The sequence below is a fragment of the Lolium rigidum genome, chromosome 7 (genome assembly GCF_022539505.1).
Source record: "Lolium rigidum isolate FL_2022 chromosome 7, APGP_CSIRO_Lrig_0.1, whole genome shotgun sequence".
Classification (NCBI taxonomy): Eukaryota; Viridiplantae; Streptophyta; class Magnoliopsida; order Poales; family Poaceae; genus Lolium; species Lolium rigidum.
The window spans coordinates 62306779-62326225 of NC_061514.1; the positions used below are offsets into that span (position 1 = coordinate 62306779).

General features: G+C 45.1%; 2 protein-coding genes across 2 annotated transcripts; one reads left to right on the forward strand and one right to left on the reverse strand.

Moving 5' to 3' along the window:
* Window positions 1-70: 70 nt before the first annotated feature.
* On the forward strand, window positions 71-2725 carry LOC124676964 (pentatricopeptide repeat-containing protein At3g26782, mitochondrial-like). The gene has a single exon (XM_047212975.1). The coding sequence runs from the start codon at window positions 71-73 to the stop codon at window positions 2723-2725; it is 2655 nt and encodes an 884-aa protein (XP_047068931.1).
* Window positions 2726-3225: 500 nt separating this feature from the next.
* Window positions 3226-7343, reverse strand: LOC124671440 (calcium-dependent protein kinase 13-like). The gene is made up of 7 exons (XM_047207811.1): window positions 6797-7343; window positions 5969-6112; window positions 5731-5883; window positions 5548-5627; window positions 4887-5054; window positions 4098-4286; window positions 3226-3563 (listed from the first exon to the last, which is right to left on the reverse strand). Exons 1-7 carry the CDS (start codon window positions 7341-7343, stop codon window positions 3441-3443), a joined length of 1404 nt encoding a protein of 467 aa, XP_047063767.1. The 3' UTR covers window positions 3226-3440.
* Window positions 7344-19447: the final 12104 nt, after the last annotated feature.

Sequence of the window (19447 nt, forward strand, 5' to 3'; positions counted from 1 at the left end):
GGCTTGCACAGCTTCGGTCCCACCTGTCATCGTCTTCCTCACACTTCCACTGCGGCCCGCCTGCGTTTGAATGGTGGCGCCCCCATGGCCGCCACCGCCGTCTCCTCCTCCCGCCGCCGCCTCCCACATGGCCATCACGCAGGCGCTCGCGGACGCGCTGCGCTCGTGCGGCGGCCGCGGCGGGCTGGCCGGCGCGCGCGCGCTGCACGGCCGCCTCGTCAGCGTCGGCCTCGCGTCCGCGCTCTTCCTCCAGAACACGCTCCTCCACGCCTACCTCTCCTGCGGGTCCCTCGCCGACGCCCGAAGCCTCCTGCGCGACGAGATCGCGCAGCCCAACGTCATCACCCACAACATCATGATGAACGGGTACGCGAAGCTGGGCAGCCTGAGCGACGCGGCGGAGCTGTTCGGTAGAATGCCTAGGAGGGATGTCGCCTCCTGGAACACCCTCATGTCCGGCTACTACCAGAGCAGCCAGTTCTCAAACGCTCTGGATACGTTCCTGTCCATGCGCAGAAGTGGGGACTCCTTGCCGAACGCGTTCACTTTCGGCTGCGTCATGAAGTCCTGCGGCGCTCTCGGGTGCCATGGAGTGGCACGGCAGCTGCTTGGCTTGTTTACCCAGTTTGATTTCCAGGATGACCCTGAGGTTGCGACCGCCCTCGTTGACATGTTTGTGAGGTGTGGGGATGTGGGTTTCGCTTCGAAGCTGTTCAGCCGAATCAAAAACCCTACTATTTTCTGCCGGAACAGTATGCTAGCTGGGTATGCCAAGTCATACGGTGTTGATCATGCTCTTGAGCTTTTCGACAGCATGCCTGAAAGGGACGTGGTTTCGTGGAACATGATGGTATCCGCATTGTCTCAGAGTGGGCGAGCCAGAGAAGCGCTCCGTATGGCTGTGGAGATGCACAGTAAAGGTGTGCGTCTTGATTCGACAACATACACTAGTTCTCTCACTGCATGTGCGAAATTGTCTTCACTGGGATGGGGTAAGCAACTCCATGCTCAGGTGATTCGGAGCCTGCCACGTATTGACCCATATGTCGCCAGTGCTATGGTTGAACTGTATGCGAAATGTGGCTGTTTTAACGAAGCTAAGAGCGTGTTCAGTTCGTTACCCGACCGGAACAATGTGGCCTGGACAGTTCTTATTGGGGGATTCTTGCAGTATGGCTGTTTCAGTGAATCTGTAGAGTTGTTCAATCAGATGAGAGCTGAGCTGATGAAAGTTGATCAGTTTGCACTGGCAACTATAATAAGTGGCTGCTCTAACAGGATGGATATGTGCCTTGGGAGGCAGCTGCATGCTCTTTGCCTTAAAAGTGCGCACACTCGAGCTGTTGTAATCTCCAATTCCCTTATCTCCATGTATGCAAAGTGTGGCAATGTCCAGAACGCTGAATCTGTATTCAGTTGGATGGCCGAAAAGGACATTGTATCATGGACTGGCATGCTTACTGCATATTCTCAAGCGGGGAATATAGAGAAGGCTCGCCAGTTCTTTGATGGTATGTCCACAAGGAATGTCATTACATGGAATGCAATGTTGGGGGCATATATACAACATGGAGCTGAGGAAGATGGTCTCAAGATGTATAGTGCTATGCTAACCGAGAAGGATGTCAAACCTGACTGGGTTACTTATGTTACATTGTTCAGAGGGTGTGCAGATATAGGTGCAAATAAACTTGGAGATCAGATTGTTGGCCATACTGTAAAGGTTGGACTCATCTTAGACACCTCAGTTGTGAATGCGGTTATCACAATGTACTCCAAATGCGGGAGGATATCAGAAGCTCGAAAAATATTTGAGGTCCTAACTAGGAAGGATTTGGTTTCTTGGAATGCTATGGTCACCGGTTATTCGCAGCATGGCATGGGGAAGCAAGCTATAGAGATCTTTGATGATATGCTGAAGAAAGGGGCAAGACCTGACTACATAAGCTACGTTGCAGTTCTGTCAAGCTGTAGTCACTCTGGACTCGTGCAGGAGGGGAAATTTTATTTCGATATGCTGAAGAGAGACCAGAACGTATGTCCAGGGTTGGAGCATTTCTCGTGCATGGTGGACCTTCTTGCCCGTGCAGGGCTTTTGATAGAAGCCAAGAATCTCATCGACGAGATGCCCATGAAACCAACCGCTGAAGTGTGGGGGGCTCTTCTTAGTGCCTGCAAGACGCATGGCAACAACGACCTCGCAGAATTGGCAGCTAAGAACTTGTTCGACCTGAACTCGCCTGATTCTGGAGGTTACATGCTTCTGGCGAAGATCTATGCTGACGCTGGGAAATCAGATGATTCCGCACAAGTCAGGAAACTAATGCGTGATAAAGGGATAAAGAAAAATCCCGGCTATAGCTGGATGGAAGTTAATAACAAAGTTCATGTCTTCAAAGCAGAAGATGTGAGCCACCCTCAAGTGATCGCGATTCGGGAGAAGCTGGAAGAGCTGATGGAGAAGATCACACGCCTTGGATATGTGAGGACCGAGTCCCTGAGGTCTGAGATTCATCACAGCGAGAAGCTGGCTGTGGCTTTTGGGATCATGAACTTGCCTGCTTGGATGCCTATCCACATCATGAAAAACCTGCGCATTTGCAGTGACTGCCACACGGTGATCAAGTTGATATCAACGGTGACTGGTCGGGAGTTTGTGATTCGAGATGCTGCCCGATTTCACCACTTCAAAGGTGGTTCCTGCTCTTGTGGGGACTACTGGTGAGACGGCAGGAATCACCTGTAATTCTTTTTCTCTGCCCATCAGATTCATTCAGACCGAAGAGGAATAAAAATGTCTACTAATTGGCTTGGTCTGCATTTTTCTCTCTCTGCTATCTCCCATTCTCCCTGACCCGGAGGTTCACCGCACTTCGTTTCCTGGAACCTTGAAAGCTGAGTTAAAACTCATGTGAAAGCAGTTTTTTTTTTCTCTGTAGCCCATCAGAATCATTGAGACCAAAGAGGAATAGTATGTTTACTACAGTAGTTTGCTTGCTCTGCTTTTTATTTCTCTCTACTATGTCCCTGAGGTTCACCACACTTCGTTTCCTGGAACCTTGAAAGCGCTGAGTTAAAAGTTAAAACCGATGTGAAAGTTAACTAAGTGTAAAGAATGCAGCAGGGATACCAGAGAATATCACAGCAAAAGCAATAGAGAAAAAAGGGAGTAATATCACGTCCAGGACGGCTAATCAAATGGACACATTGCATTGGGATAAGGCATTTCAAGAGTTAACGATTCCAGGTAGATGTATAGTGCAAGGTAATTCACTGAACAATTGCAGGGATTAAGCAGCAGCAACGTGTGAGATCGTATCAACCCAGCTTAGTATGCATTTCATCCAATCAATTGACGAGCTAAATCAGAATCCCCAGAAACACACATCCACACAGAGCCGGAAGGCAGGAAGAAGCTAAAGGCTGTACATCGTGGAAGTCTAGATTGCACCAGGTGCGTCCCTCATGCTGATATTCGGGCTGTTTCTCATTGTTCTTCGCCCCACCCCCATATTGCCTTTGGTCATCATGGCAACAAATTCTCCATAGTCTATGCGGCCATCCTGATAAAAGAGGGTGAAATCAGGACAAGTAAATCATGCAACTAACTTATTTTTGTTACTAACAGAACCATAAGCATTCATCAATGAGTGAAGCAAATGAGCTAGTATGTTAGTTAATAAAGACAGCCTCTCTGGGCCAAATTTTCTTTTGGAGCAGCAGTTTATGGCATGTCCACTGTAATTTCCAAAAATGAATTCCTAACCTTGCTTAAATAAGTGTGTAGCTTCAAGGAAAATTCATTAGGCAAGTGTTTCAGACAATATATATCTCCCAGTCCCAAAAAGTATTTTATCATAATTATAAGTCTTGAGAGGTTAAACCTATGTGGTAATGTGGTTGAGATAGTATGTTCCTTTTCCAAATACTGGAAACCTTAATACAACTGATTTTGTTGTCTTGGAAGCTTAATTGCATCCCACCAGCATTGATTGTACATATCCCAGCTATGGAGACAGTAATAGACAACAGGTAACCAAGATACGTACAATATTTAGAGTTCAAATATGTAGAATTAAGTTTAACATGAGACTTACATTGTCCTGGCCGGCTTCTTTAATGACGTCGTCAAGAAAAGCATCTGGCATGTTATGCTGCAGGCAAGCCTTCTGCAGTTCATCCACTGTGATGTAGCCACTTCCATCTTTGTCAAAATATGAAAAGGCTGCCTTTAGATGTTCCTCGTGCTCTATATAGTCAATCGTTCCGCTGTTGTCCACATCCGCCTATGAATCAATAATAGAAAAGGAACATGTAAGCTTCTTTGTTTACCATGTTATAAAATGTTCTCAAAGCCTCCAGCTGTCCAGCATAAAACCAAGTTGAATTTATCAAACAATAAAGTAAATTTCTGTAGACTTGGTACACCAATCACTCAAAAAAATTACTTTGACAGATACGGATTTGCTGGTGCATAAGCACAGATCCATGGAAGTATGAGACGTCAACAGATAGGTGCTTTAGCTAGCTACTCTCGATAATGCAGTTCTGCGTATAAGAAATGTACAGTTCTGTACTTCTATTGCATGCTTCCTAATCATGTGTGCCTTGCAAACCAGAAATGTAAAATTCTGTACTTCTTTAAAGTACACCACCAGCAAAAATTGCAACAGGAACATGAACGGAATTCATTTTAAGAGACCTAGTTTCAATTGTTCCATAAAATCTTGTAGTCTATGAGATAGAGAGAGGCAGCCCAAGTTTCTCAGAGACTTAAGGTTTTGTAAGACTGAACCAACAGGCATTTTCTTCAGAGAGATTAAAGCCTAGGGCGACTTGATGTAAGATACAGAAATCCAACCCAGTATTATGTTCAACTAACTCACCGCTTCCATAAGATCACGTATCTCGGTATCCTTCAGTGTGGAGCCGTATTTTCGCAAGCCTTCTTTGAGCTCGTCATACGTAATTGCACCACTGTTATCAGCGTCCATAGTCTGGAACATTTCCTTCAACCCTTCAGTTTCCTCCTCTGACAGGCTCTCAGCTATTATCTGGAACAATTAGCACCAGATGTCAATTAATGCATAACTCCACAAGGAATGCTTCACACAAAGACATATTTCAGAACTCTATACAGTTTTTTTTCTTTTGCGGGCTCTATACAGTTCATTTTGATATCTCATACAAGGGAAGATTGAAAGCATAAGCTCAAGCATATCACTCCTATTAAAACTAGATAATGAGAATCCGGTCAGATAAGCACTTTAATGAATATGTCAAATCTCAATAAAAATCATTGGATAGCCCAAACAGAACCAATAAAACAATGAGTACTATTTTGCGTAGAATGAATAAAGATTATCGAGAAGATCAGGCAGCATGTGTAAAATAAACAGAACCAACTGGAAGTGAAAGCATGTGTAAATCAACTCTGACAGCAGGCAAGCGGCTCTTTAAGAGCAAAAGGTTTAAAAAAATAGCCTCTCGTGAGATCATGGATCCAAAACTGGCAATTAAGAACTTAGCCTAAAGAGTGAAACTCACCCGCAAGGCCATCTTCTCCAGCTCAGCTGTGTCAAGAGGGTGGTCAGGAGCAACTCCATGATCACGAATCCATGGATGGCCTGAATGGAAGCTCAAGTGTTATTTTTTGCCCAATTTTTGCGAATATGTCAAGTGAATTGAATGCATTGAAACCAGGAATATACAGTAGTGAAAGAAACTAACATAGAGCTTCATGTGCTGACAAGCGTTCCGCAGGGCAAGGATTGAGCATTCTTGTTATCAGATCTTTTGCGCTATCAGAAATCACAGGCCATGGCTCAGAGTCAAAATCAATGACACCTTTCAATACAGCATCAAATATTCCTTGCTGTGTCTCTGCATTACATACATTTAAAAGATCAGCCTGCATTCGTTAGAAGACAGTCTCCCAAGGTAACTGAAGGCTAAGCAAAACAATTACCTGCCCAAAATGGGGGTACACCACTCAGTAGAATGTAGAGAATTACACCAGCGGTCCATACATCAGCTTCTGGTCCATATTTCTCGCACAGCACTTCTGGGGCAACATAATATGGGCTTCCGACAACATCGGTGAAAATTTGACCTGAAAGGAATAGAATAAAAAGAATGAGAAATGGGGGCATGAGTGCAGAGAGCATCAGAAATGTCTGCGGTAACCATATGAAACGAAAAAAGGCCGATGTAGACTCTAGAATAGACTGCCATGGAATATTCTTTCCCAAAATACAGCAATAGCAGATGACTGATACTTGGTACTAGAGAATATGAACCAGCTTCCGTCAGTTTCAGACTCTCAGGTGACTTAACACTGCATGCATTAGGGGAAGTCTAATGTGAAATTACACTAGGGCAAGGTTGTCTAGTGAGTAGTGACCATCCATATGCTATTCAATCGTACACCCGCGAATAAAACAGACTAACGCAAAAACAAGCACAATTAGGCAAGCATTAGTTTCACTTCACCCCTGCCAATTAGGGGAATGTGTCATCACGTAGGAGTTGCTACTGAGTGTTTACCATTCCTGGCATAGTTGAGTCCCATGATTCCAGAAAAGGTTCTGTTCAAGCACCTAGTACTATGCAATCCCACGAGGGCGGATAAAAACAGAACTACAAGAACAAAACAGAACCGATGCAAGCACAATTATGCTGGAATTAGTTAGTACTAGTTTCGCTGGAGTAGCAATTAGTTAAGGTCTATTAATTAAACACCCGAGTCGCAACCGTTGACCAAGCATGATTAATGTAAGCGGCAGCAGCAGCTCACCGGGCTTGAAGAAGACGGAGAGCCCGAAATCGATGGCCTTAATCGAGAGGTCGTCGTCCTTGTTGGCGAGGAGGAAGTTCTCGGGCTTGAGGTCGCGGTGCATGACCCCGAGCGAGTGGCAGGCCTCCACGACCCCGACGATGATCCGGGTGAGCTCGGCGGCCTTGCGCTCCCCGTAGTGTCCGCGCTGTATGATTTGGTCGAAGAGCTCGCCGCCCGCGCAGAGCTCCATGACGATGTGCACGTAGAGCTGGTCCTCGTAGGCGCCTTTGATGGTGACGATGTTCTTGTGGCCGGAGAGGTGGTGCATGATCTCGATCTCGCGGCGCACGTCGTCGATATCCTCCTGGGTGATGAGCTTGCGCTTGGAGATGGACTTGCAGGCGTAGTTGGCGCCCGTGGCGAGGTCGGTGCAGAGGTAGGTGGTGCCGAACTGGCCCTGCCCGAGCTTGCGGCCCAGCGCGTACAGGTCGCGCAGGTCGGGCGTGGGGTGGCCGAGCACCGAGACAGTAGCAGGAATCCGCTGTAATTCCTTTTCTCTGCCCATCAGATTCGTTGAGGCTTGAGACCGAAGAGGATGAAAATGTCTACTAGAGTAGTTTGCTGCTTTGTCTGCGTTTTTTTCTATCTCTAAAGAGATCTACCTCTGTGGGCGCTTTGCATGTTGTTGTCGCGGGCCCTACATTGCTTCTACCGTTTTGTTTGTCTCAGCTTTGTGCTTGGACTTTGTTTGCATGAGAAAAGGCGCGAGTGAGCTTCCAGCAGCTACCAGATCGGCAAGAACGGTGGCAGCGAGGAGATTCACGATGCACATGGAGAGCTTCCCCGTGATCCCCAATGTCCCCTGTGTCAAGCTTCTTGCACTAGTCATCTCAACATCCCTCCCACGTGTGAGAGGAAGAAGAAAAGAGAAGGTCAACACGTGAAAAGAATCGAACTTGAGACCTTGCGCTCTGATATCATGTCAAGCTTCTTGCACTAGCCAACGCAACCAAAAGTCCAAACTGATGAAAAGGCTAAGCAATCCACTTATACATCTCAACACCCTGCACCGCTGCACGTGGAGTTTGATGGTCGTGGCGACCGCCGTCCTCGCGCACGACGTTGTCGTGGCCCGTGTCACGGGTATCACTAGTAGGGAAAGGCTCATCTGTGGCGCACCTAAATGCCTATTCTGTGGCGCACGGGTAGTGCGCACATAATCCTTGCCATAAAATTTGGATTTCTGTGGCGCACCGCTCATGCGCAACTGTGGCGCACTGTTGTCTCGGTGCGCCACAAAAATAGGTGTGCCACAAAATGAGTTCTAGGTGTGCCACAGAATTAGTTACATGTATACACGATTTTATACTCCTTGTTATACACATACATGTTATATACAGATATTACACATGTGGTTATATACAACAGTAAACATATATAATATAAGTAGCATGTACATTACACATATATAATATAAACATCATCATCACATTACTAAGAACCTGATCGAGATACACATATAGTCTCGATTTATACAAATTTTTACATACAAGTCTTAATTCATACAAAGTTCATCATCTCGAGATAAAAATAGATGAGAGTCACTACGAGCATCATCGCGGTGAAAGTGGTCTTCATCTGGTTCCTCCTCTGCTCCCTCCTCTCTCCCGACAGGCTCGCTTGCACCGCCCACGAGTGTGTAGTGACTAAAATGGAAGAAAGACCAAAATAAACGAAGAAGGTCAACACAAATAAGAGCCAACTATGATCGAATAATTAAATGCCTCATAATTGTTGATCAAAACAAATATTAACATTCAAGGATGGCATAAGTGAGGCCAAATCCGATACACAAGAGTTTGATATTTGTGTCATCTTACCAGGCTCACTTACGCCACCCCGGAGTGTACGGTGACCAAACATTCTAATCATCGACCCTATCTCGGAGAAAGACCAAAATAAATGAAGAAGGCCAACTAGGATCGAATAAATAAATGCCTCATACATTGTTGGTCGAAACAAATATTAACATTCAGGGATGGAGCCAGTGATGCCAGGTAGGATACACAAGAGATTGATATCTGTGCCATCACACCAGACTCACCGGCTCCACCCCACAGTGTATGAGTGACCAAGCATTTTAATCATCGACAATAAAATAGAAGAAAGACCAAAGTTAATGAAGAATGCCAACTCAAATAAGAGCCAAGTAGTATCAACTAGATAGCATATGCCTCATACTTTGTTGGTCTAAACAGATATTAACATTCAGGGATGGTGTAAGTCGTTGATATGACATTCATGAAGGGACTTCTTCACAAATATCACATCACTCATAGTGGTACAACAGAAACATTGCAGGTCATAACACTCCAGATTATATTACAAGCATGGTCTTAACAAGTTGGTATTCTCACAGGTCCGATGAGAACACCCTACGATATTACTTAAGTATCATTACAACTCAAAGTAAACAGACATGACGAGCTCAGCAACTTATTTAGGTAAGTCACTACGCTGCTCGGCTCCGAGATGTCTAGGGTAAGACTCTACTCCTCCGCCTCTGCATCATCAACTCCGCAGACTATCCCATAGTCCACACCTTCAACTCCTCCTGAAAGGTCTGGCTCTTCATAGACCACCTCATAGTCGCCTTCGTATGCTCCGGTGCATGGCTCCTCTTCATGTTCACAGTCTAGCAAGGGTGTCGAAAGAAAGTGAGTACAGAGGTACTCAGCAAGTTCAAAAGAGAAAAGGTGTTTGATGCACTAGCTACAACCATTGATTAGCAAATCTCAGGTCAATGCATGTTTCGCAAACGTTTCTTCAAAGGTTTATTTTATTCTAAAAACTATGCCCGCCAGTGTTCACAGGTTGACCAGAACTTCACGGAGTTCTTTTCCTGCCGCGTTCGTAGTTCCCTTCCCGGAACTGGGAGTGACAAGCCACAATTTGATACACTCTGCAGATGTGCGTTACTTTTCCCATAAGAGAACTTATCCTTGTTGCCAACCGGGCGTACTTTCCCATCCACACTTCCTTGGTATGAGGCCCAGTGAAAGGACGAGATGTCGCCTAGAGGGGGTGAATAGGCGTTTAGAAAACTCTTACGGATTTGGCTTGTAAGAATGCGGAATTAAACTAACGTTTATTTTACAAGCACAAATCCTAAATATGCTAGGCTCACCTAAGTGCAGCAACAACAACTAGAGCTAAGCAAGATAGGCACAAGATATATGTAGCACAAGTGATAGCAAGATATATGTACTGCAAGCACGATGGCTATCACAAGGAAAGTAAGCTCGGGTATAGAAATAACCGAGGCACGTGGAGACGAGGATGTATTCCCGTGTTCCCTTCCTTTGCAAGAAGGTACGTCACGTTTGGAGGGGTGGATGTCCCACGAAGGATTTCCCAACGCCACAAAGGCTCACCCTATTCTCCGAGCCAAACCCACGAAGGATAATGGCCCTTTCCTTATGGTTAGCTTTTCCTCCACTCCGGAGATGGCTAGCTCCAAAACCACTTCACAAGCTCCACGAAGGAGAAGCCCGGGCCTCTTCACAATCTTCCTTGAAGAGATCACCGGAGCACCAACCGCCAAGCCAACTAGGAGGTCTCCCTCCAAGAGTAACAAGCTCATAGTCTCTCACTCAAACTAATCGTGGTGGAGAGCTCAACACTATGCAATGATGCAAAGCAAGAACACTAGAGGTGTTCAAATCCTTCACACTCAAATCCCACCAAAGCAACAAATGCTAGGATGAGATTAGAGAGGAAGAACAAAGAAGAAATCAACAAATGACTCCAAGATCTAGATCTAAAGAGTTCCCCTCACTTAGAGGAGAGATGGATTGGTGGGGATTGTAGATCTAGATCTCCTCTCTTAGATCCCTCAAGAATGAGCAAGAATCATGGGGGGAATCAAGAGATAGGGCAAGTTCTTCAAAGTCAACAATAGAGGAGAGAGAGTGGAAGAACTTATTTAGCCCAAGGTGGAAGAAGGGCTATTTATAGCCCAAGACGAGATCTAACCGTTGGGGAAGGTCCAACTCAGCGACCGTCGAGGGGCCCAGTCAACCGTGCCTGGGACCGGGCTGTCCAGTGCGGGGGCCAGTCAGACCGGATCACAGACCGGACCAGCCGGTCCAAACCGGGCCACACGCCGGGCTAAGGGGAAAACCCCCCTGGATGGTGCCCGGTTGGCACCGGTCCAGGGGCCGGTTGAAATCGGGCCATCCGGTGGGACGGCCGGTCACGCCGGGCGAGACACCGGGGCAGCACGAAAACATGTGATACAAAAACTGTGATAACTTTTGTGTCCGGGCTCCGATTGACATGAAACCAATTTTTAGATGATAACGACGAATAGAACCCCAACAAAAACTGGAAATATGGAGACTCTTCACAGGATATTTTTAGATGATTTTAGAGAGGGAGTCTCCCACCGTCAAGAAACGGTGAAGACGTCCAAACTCAAAAACGCAATAGATGTGGATTCCGTTTTCGATGAACTTGGGCTTGTTGTAAAGCTAGCAACGAGCTCAAGAACCTCTCACAGAGAAACACCAACAAGCAATAGGGATATGCAAAGTATGCAAAGGATTGAGCTCCCTAAGACGACGCGATCAAGTTACCCAACCGAAAACCCCTCTTGATAGTGCGCCTATCTATCCTATAATCCAGTCTCCCAACATCCACCTTGAGACCGTTAAAAGGAAAACCTATCAAGGCCATACCTTTGCCTTGCGCATCCCGCTTGATCTTGATGATAACTCTTCAAGCCCCACTCAATCCGGAATGCCTCACTTGATCATTGTTGCTTCGTGAAGACTCACAAATGCTCCCCCATACACCATGATGGGAAAGCTCCATTGATGCACATCTTCACATGTCCATTATCACCAAATGGACGGCAAGCTTCAAGCATATGATCCTCTTGAGATGCTCAACTTGAACTTGCCCAACTCAACCTTGATGACGATCACCACTTGATGTCATCCTCTCATGGGCTATATGAGATCTCCCGTTTGATGCATGCCCATGGAAAGATACCTAACCCACATAGACAACACAAGGGCACATATATGATGGGTTACTTCATAAAGCATAATTGACAAGGCTTACCATACCACATGACTTCACGTGGCACATTCTTCATGCTTCATGTGTTGACCAAACTTGAATCTATTCTTCACTCTTTGTATTGGTCAACCTTGTATCTTCTCATGCTCTATAATACTATCTTGAGGTGTATAAAGAATTCTTCATTTGTTTGCATGCTCTAAATCTTAGTCAACCATAGCTCAACTTATGAGACTATCATGACACCGACTTAGAGCCATAACTTGAATTCTTCACTTGGAATCAATCACTCAAGATCTTGATCATCCATTGCTTATCACATAAGCTAGAGCATGGCTAATATTGAGTTCCACATAGGAACTCCATCTTCATTTCTTCTTCTTGATCATATCACATATATGCACTGGCGGACCGTGGCTGCCACTTAAGGCATGGCCGGTTGAGGTAGATTGGGCCAAGTTAAGCCACTGGACCAAATGTTGTTGACAAATCAATACTTAATTAAGCTGATAGCTGAAAATACCTTGCTAATACTACCGTTTTTCAGTTTGGAAAGACCGGGCCATAGCCTGGTTTGGTCCCCAAGAGGGTCCGCCAGTGCATATATGTCTTCAAATCGATGATCTTGATGCCAATACTCAAGGTATATCTTTATCTTCATGACATCCATACTTGAATCCAACACATGGACTACAAGTAGTTCCTATGGAATATTCCTTCATATAAACTCAATGAAAACATTAGTCCATAGGGGTTGTCATTAATTACCAAAACCACACATAGGGGCAATGTACCCCTACACCCAGTATAAGAACCAAGCCAATCACTGCCTTCTCCGCGACCCCGCATACCCACCCTTTTGTATTCAGAGGGCCCTCGATCGGTTACTTATATAGAGCGCTTGATCCTCGGCCATGATACAATCCATCATAGACCCTATTGTACAATGACGTCCACCTGGTACCAGAGAGCTTTATGGCCTCTCAACCTTACTGTGGGATCAGCAGCACACCACAGCGTCGGCAAATAGGCATCCGTTGATATGCGAAAGGAAGAAGATACAACTGACTTCCCCATAGCCATTATAGATCTCATGGCTAACGCAAAATGTATGGCGCTAGAATCACTAGACGGCATTGGTGATTAATCCTAGATGAGTAGAACCCTTGCAATGGAACCTCCAACACCAACATGGTTCCATTGCCCACCACATAGTCATGTTCATAATTGGAAAAGTAACATTGTATTTTCAATGCAGGAGTGATAAGTAGTATATTGCTTTGCGAATAAATTGATAGAAAATAATCAATATGGCATGAGCAAGAGTGAACTTGCCTGGAAACTATGAGATAGTGCAGTTCGGAGGTTTGGATGGAACCTGGACCTCGGGTTCTGAAAAGAAGCATCATTGTCCGATAAGGACAATGTTATAAAATCCAAATGATATATACATGAGTGATTTATTTTATGTTGAATCCCTTTCCCCGGAGTATTTATTAAGATTTGTGGGATTAAATCTTTATTTTGGATATTTATGCCTTAGGCACTAATTTATAATCTTAAGATTATTTTGATATGGTTTTTCTTGAAAAGGAAAAGATTTAGGACTAATAGAATTTTCCTTTGGAGAATATTTATTTCAAATAAAAGGATTTGAAATAATAGAATTTCTCTTTTTGAAATATTTATCCCTAAAGAAAGGATTCGGGATATTAGAATATTTCCCTTCGGAAAATATTTGTTTTAAAGGAAAAGATTTGAAATAATAGAATTTTCCTTTTTAAAAATATTTATCCCAAAAGAAAGGATTTGGAATATTAGAATTTTCCTTTTGGGATAATATTTGCTTTAAAAGAAAAGACTTGGAATAATAGAATTTTCTTTTGAAAATATTTGATTAACAAATATTTAAAATCATTTGGAATTTTCCTTGATTTTTATATCAAAGGAAAATTGCAAATTTTAAATTCCAAGTTTGGAATTCATTTCAAAATTTCCAAAATTTGAACTTGTATTGTTTATTTCCTTTCTTATTTTATTCTGGTTGAGAAATATTTTTAATGTATTATTCCAATTTTCTTGAATTTTTGGAGTTGTTCATAATTTATTTGGAATTTTTAAAGTGGAAGGGTTATTTGAATTTGTGAAAAGACAAAATTACTCTTCATTGGCGGACTGCCGGACCACATTCGCGTCGACGTGGAGATGCGGGATCCCCAGGACCTGCAGTCGGCCATGTACTACGCTCGCGCCTTCGAGCAGCGCGCGCGGGCCATGCAGCAGGCCTTCCCGGCCAGCGACGTTCGGCCAGCCGACCGCCCTCCCCCGACACCACCAGGCCAGGCGCTCACGGCCGTGACTCATGCGGGGCACTCCGATCCAGCCGCGACGCGGCCTTTCCGTCGGCTGACCACGGCTGAACAGCTCGAGTGCTGTCGTAAAGGGTTGTGCTTCAACTGCGACGAGCTCTATGTACCGGGCCACGTTTGTCCACGCCTGTTCTACTTGGAGACCGTAGACGACATTGCGGCTGATGTCGTCGCAGACTGGGCTGGGCCGACGCGGCCGTCTCCCGTGCCGACACCGTTCCCGGATGAGTTCCACCGACGAGCTTCAGCCTATCCGAGCTCGAGGACGAGCTGTTTGAGAAGGCGGGGAGAGATGTTATGACCGGCCCGGTGGCCCAACCGGCCAGGCCTAAGTTAGGGGCTTAGCCCAAGTTAGCGGATCGGGGTTTCGCGATTCTCTTATAAATACAAGTTGTAATAGACCATATCGATCAAGCAATAAACAGATCTTATAGATCGTTATTGCCGACTCCTTGAGGAGTCGGTCTTCCCTGCCCTAGCCGCCGCTCCTTCCCTTGCGCCGCCTTCCTCCAACCTCGCGACGGCGGCCAGCCGCCGGCGCCGCCTTCCTCTCCCTCGTCCAGCACACTTCCACCCCTACAATCTACGTAACCGGCCTGGTAGGATCTCAGATCCTATCAATTGCCCACCTGCCAGCTCAACCCACGGGTTGAACCGGACCGGCCCAGGTCGGTCGGCCCACCGGCCTCATTTCCCCTCTCTCTCACCCACTCCGAACCCTAACCCTAATCTCTCTGGTGATTCCCGTGGCGATGGCGTCGCCGCCACGGTCGCCGCCATGCTCCGGCCAACTTCGGCGGTCCTAGAGATCGCCGTAGGTCGCGTTCAAAGCGGAACTCGATGACGCGTCGATCTGTCCACGTCAATCTGAAGCTCCTCGCCTCTCCTGCTCGTGCACAAGCCGTACCGTGCCTAGGGTTTGCAGGTTCAGCGTCGATCTCCATCGATCTGGACTCCCCGGACATGCTGGTGCTGCTCGTCACCCTCTCTGGTGGTGGTGCGTGGCTGGCACCGGCCTGGCCGCGGTTTGGCGCCGCCGTGGCTGGCCTGTGCCACCGTGCTGCCAGGAACTCCACCAGGTACGCACGGTTATCCTCTTTTTCTCTCCTCTCTACTCCATCTACCCTGAGCTCTGGCTACTGGTCGATCTATAGCTTGTGTTGTTGCCGCCTATTACGCATGCTATGATGTGCTGATTCTGCCTCTAATCCTACTGTTGTTATTCTAATTGCTTGCTTATGCTTGTTGGATTGCTGTGCTAGCCTTGCTCTACTTGCCCATGCTTATGTGCTTGATCAAATGATTGCTTATTGGTTGCATTTAAGTTAGCAGTGGCTAATTGTCCGATGCTTGTGGTGACTATGATGCTCTCCTATGGTTTGTATTTGATACAAATGCTCCATTTGGATCATTCTATGCTAGTGGCTAGGTTAGTGGCTCCTTGCTTAGATGATCTTGATGCTTTTCCTAGGCTACTGCAATTATCTTAGCTTGCTATAGCTGCTTACCATGTACTGGTTAACCGTTGTTGCCTCTCATAGCACATTGATCATGAATCAATGGCTAGGATGCCTTTGGGTATCCTACTGGTTGCCTCACTGTGTTGCTTGTTGCTTATTGAGCAATGAATTAAATTGAATTAATTCATGCAGTGGTCACTTATATGTATATGAACTGCTTATGCAGTATTGACTATATGCATTAATTTGTGTTGTGTGATATCTCCAAGATCAATTGGAAGATAAAAATAGTCTGAACCCCTCTTGGGTAATGATGACTTATGATTTATTGATACTGGATGTCTTGTGGTTGATGTGACCACAGTAGCACTTGCGACAGCTTAGGTTGCTCTCACTGTTGGATGATATGCTTAGAAATTAATTTACTAATAAATTCGAAATTAAAATAGGCTGATTAAAAATTATTAAATTTTAAGATTATTTTATGGATTTTTGCAGGATCTTGGAGGCTGGCGAGGCCGACGGTACTTTTAGCGGTGTGCGCAGTGGTGTATAAGTCCTACTCAGTACTCCCCGTATTTATCATTGTATTGCTTCGTAAGCGACTAAGTTTCTTTCCCTAGATGTTTTTAGTCAAGTTTATATGGGTTGATTTTTATCGTCTTCCCAGGCAGTTCCACCCGAAGGGAACACTTCTCTACGGTTACAGTTCTCGTTCTAACGCCACATGCAGGGCTTAACAGAGAAACACACGCAGAGATTTCTCCTATAGGATCCTTAGCATAAAAACCTATCCCATATAAATATGATAAAAAGATCAAGGGAAACGCACAGAACTACTTCATTTCCACAATATAATTTACATACGGGTTTCCCTTTCGGGAACCCCCGAAGGGTTTACACACGGATGGAGGAATTACCTTACAACTTCCCCGGATATATCTTACAAGCGCCTTCTTCTATGGAGGCTTCTTATTTTAGGGAAGAACTACTACTACTATTACCGAGCGGAGAGTGTGCTCCGGATGTGCTCTGGATGCTTGCTCCTCGCGGTTCGTGTCCATCTTCCGAGGCATGGCTCCCCTTTTATAGGGAGGAGAGGGCCTCCAGCACCCCTTCGTGGCCCTTCTCGACGCTTCTCTTCGTGGCACCACGTGGACACGGTTGGTGTCACGATACTCGTCATATTATTGGTCATGCCGTGTGATACGGTATTGGCCATATAATTGGTGATACCGTGTAATACGAGTACCAGCCATATAATTGGTGATACCTGTGCGGTACGATACGGCCATATTATTGGTGCTACTGGAGAGCACGTATTCGTGGTAATCTTCTCGGGCACGCCTTGCATGCTTGAAGTCTTCATGCTTGTTCTTCTTGGCAGGCACAGCAGGAATTTTTTTTTTTTTTTTTACTACAGTGGAAATTTTTACTGTTGCTACAGTAGCATTTATCATTTTATTTTTTATTTTTATTTAAAAGGGGGGTCTTCCCCGCCCAATTTATTGATAATATTACAAAAATTTACGTGATATGCTTAGAAATTAATTTACTAATAAATTCGAAATTAAAATAGGCTGATTAAAAATTATTAAATTTTAAGATTATTTTATGGATTTTTGCAGGATCTTGGAGGTCAGGCGAGGCCGACGATACTTTCAGCGGTGTGCGCAGTGGTGTATAAGTCCTACTCGGTACTCCCGTATTTATCATTGTATTGCTTCGTAAGCGACTAAGTTTCTTTCCCTAGATGTTTTTAGTCAAGTTTATATGGGTTGATTTTTATCGTCTTCCCGAGGCGGTTCCACCCGAAGGGAACACTTCTCTACGGTTACAGTTCTCGTTCTAACGCCACATGCGGGGCTTAACGAGAGAAACACACGCAGAGATTTCTCCTATAGGATCCTTAGCATAAAAACCTATCCCATATAAATATGATAAAAAGATCAAGGGAAACGCACTGTAACTACTTCATTTCCACAATATAATTTACATACGGGTTCCCTTTCGGGAACCCCTGAAGGGTTTACACACAGATGGAGGAATTACCTTACAACTTCCCCAGATATATCTTACAAGCGCCTTCTTCTATGGAGGCTTCTTATTTTAGGGAAGAACTACTACTACTATTACTGAGCGGAGAGTGTGCTCTGGATGTGCTCCGGATGCTTGCTCCTCTGGTTCGTGTCCATCTTCCGAGGCATGGCTCCCCTTTTATAGGGAGGAGAGAGGCCTCCGACGCACTCCTTCGTGGCCCTTCTCGACGCTTCTCTTCGTGGCACCACGTGGACACGGTTGGTGTCACGATACTCGTCATATTATTGGTCATACCGTGTGATACAGTATTGGCCATATAATTGGTGATACTCGTGTAATACACTACCAGCCATATAATTGGTGATACCGTGCGGTACAAGCACCGGCCATATTATTGGTGCTACTCGGAGAGCACGTATTCGTGGTAATCTTCTCGGGCACGCCTTGCATGCTTGAAGTCTTCATGCTTGTTCTTCTTGGCAAGCACAGCAGGATTTTTTTTTTTAACTACGAGTGGAAATTTTTACTGTTGCTACAGTAGCATTTATCATTTTATTTTTATTTTTTATTTTTATTTAAAAGGGGGTCTTCCCGCCCAATTTATTGATAACACGTTATCAATATACCTTATATTAATTGGGGGGGTCATGTCCTTCATATTACACAGATTACGATATTACACAAATTTACGTGATATGCTTAGAAATTAATTTACTAATAAATTCGAAATTAAAATAGGCTGATTAAAAATTATTAAATTTTAAGATTATTTTATGGATTTTTGCAGGATCTTGGAGGCTGGCGAGGCCGACGGTACTTTCAGCGGTGTGCGCAGTGGTGTATAAGTCCTACTCGGTACCCCCGTATTTATCATTGTATTGCTTCAGAAGCAGCTAAGTTTCTTTCCCTAGATGTTTTTAGTCAAGTTTATATGGGTTGATTTTTATCGTCTTCCCAGGCAGTTCCACCCGAAGGGAACACTTCTCTACGGTTACAGTTCTCGTTCTAACGCCACATGCAGGGCTTAACAGAGAAACACACGCAGAGATTTCTCCTATAGGATCCTTAGCATAAAAACCTATCCCATATAAATATGATAAAAAGATCAAGGGAAACGCACAGAACTACTTCATTTCCACAATATAATTTACATACGGGTTTCCCTTTCGGGAACCCCTGAAGGGTTTACACACAGATGGAGGAATTACCTTACAACTTCCCCAGATATATCTTACAAGCGCCTTCTTCTATGGAGGCTTCTTATTTTAGGGAAGAACTACTACTACTATTACTGAGCGGAGAGTGTGCTCTGGATGTGCTCTGGATGCTTGCTCCTCTGGTTCGTGTCCATCTTCTGAGGCATGGATCCCCTTTTATAGGGAGGAGAGAGGCCTCCAGCACCCCTTCGTGGCCCTTCTCGACGCTTCTCTTCGTGGCACCACGTGGACACGGTTGGTGTCACAGTACTCGTCATATTATTGGTCATACTGTGTGATACAGTATTGGCCATATAATTGGTGATACTGTGTAATACAGTACCAGCCATATAATTGGTGATACTGTGCGGTACAGTACCGGCCATATTATTGGTGCTACTGGAGAGCACGTATTCGTGGTAATCTTCTCGGGCACGCCTTGCATGCTTGAAGTCTTCATGCTTGTTCTTCTAAGCAGGCACAGCAGGATTTTTTTTTTTTAACTACAGTGGAAATTTT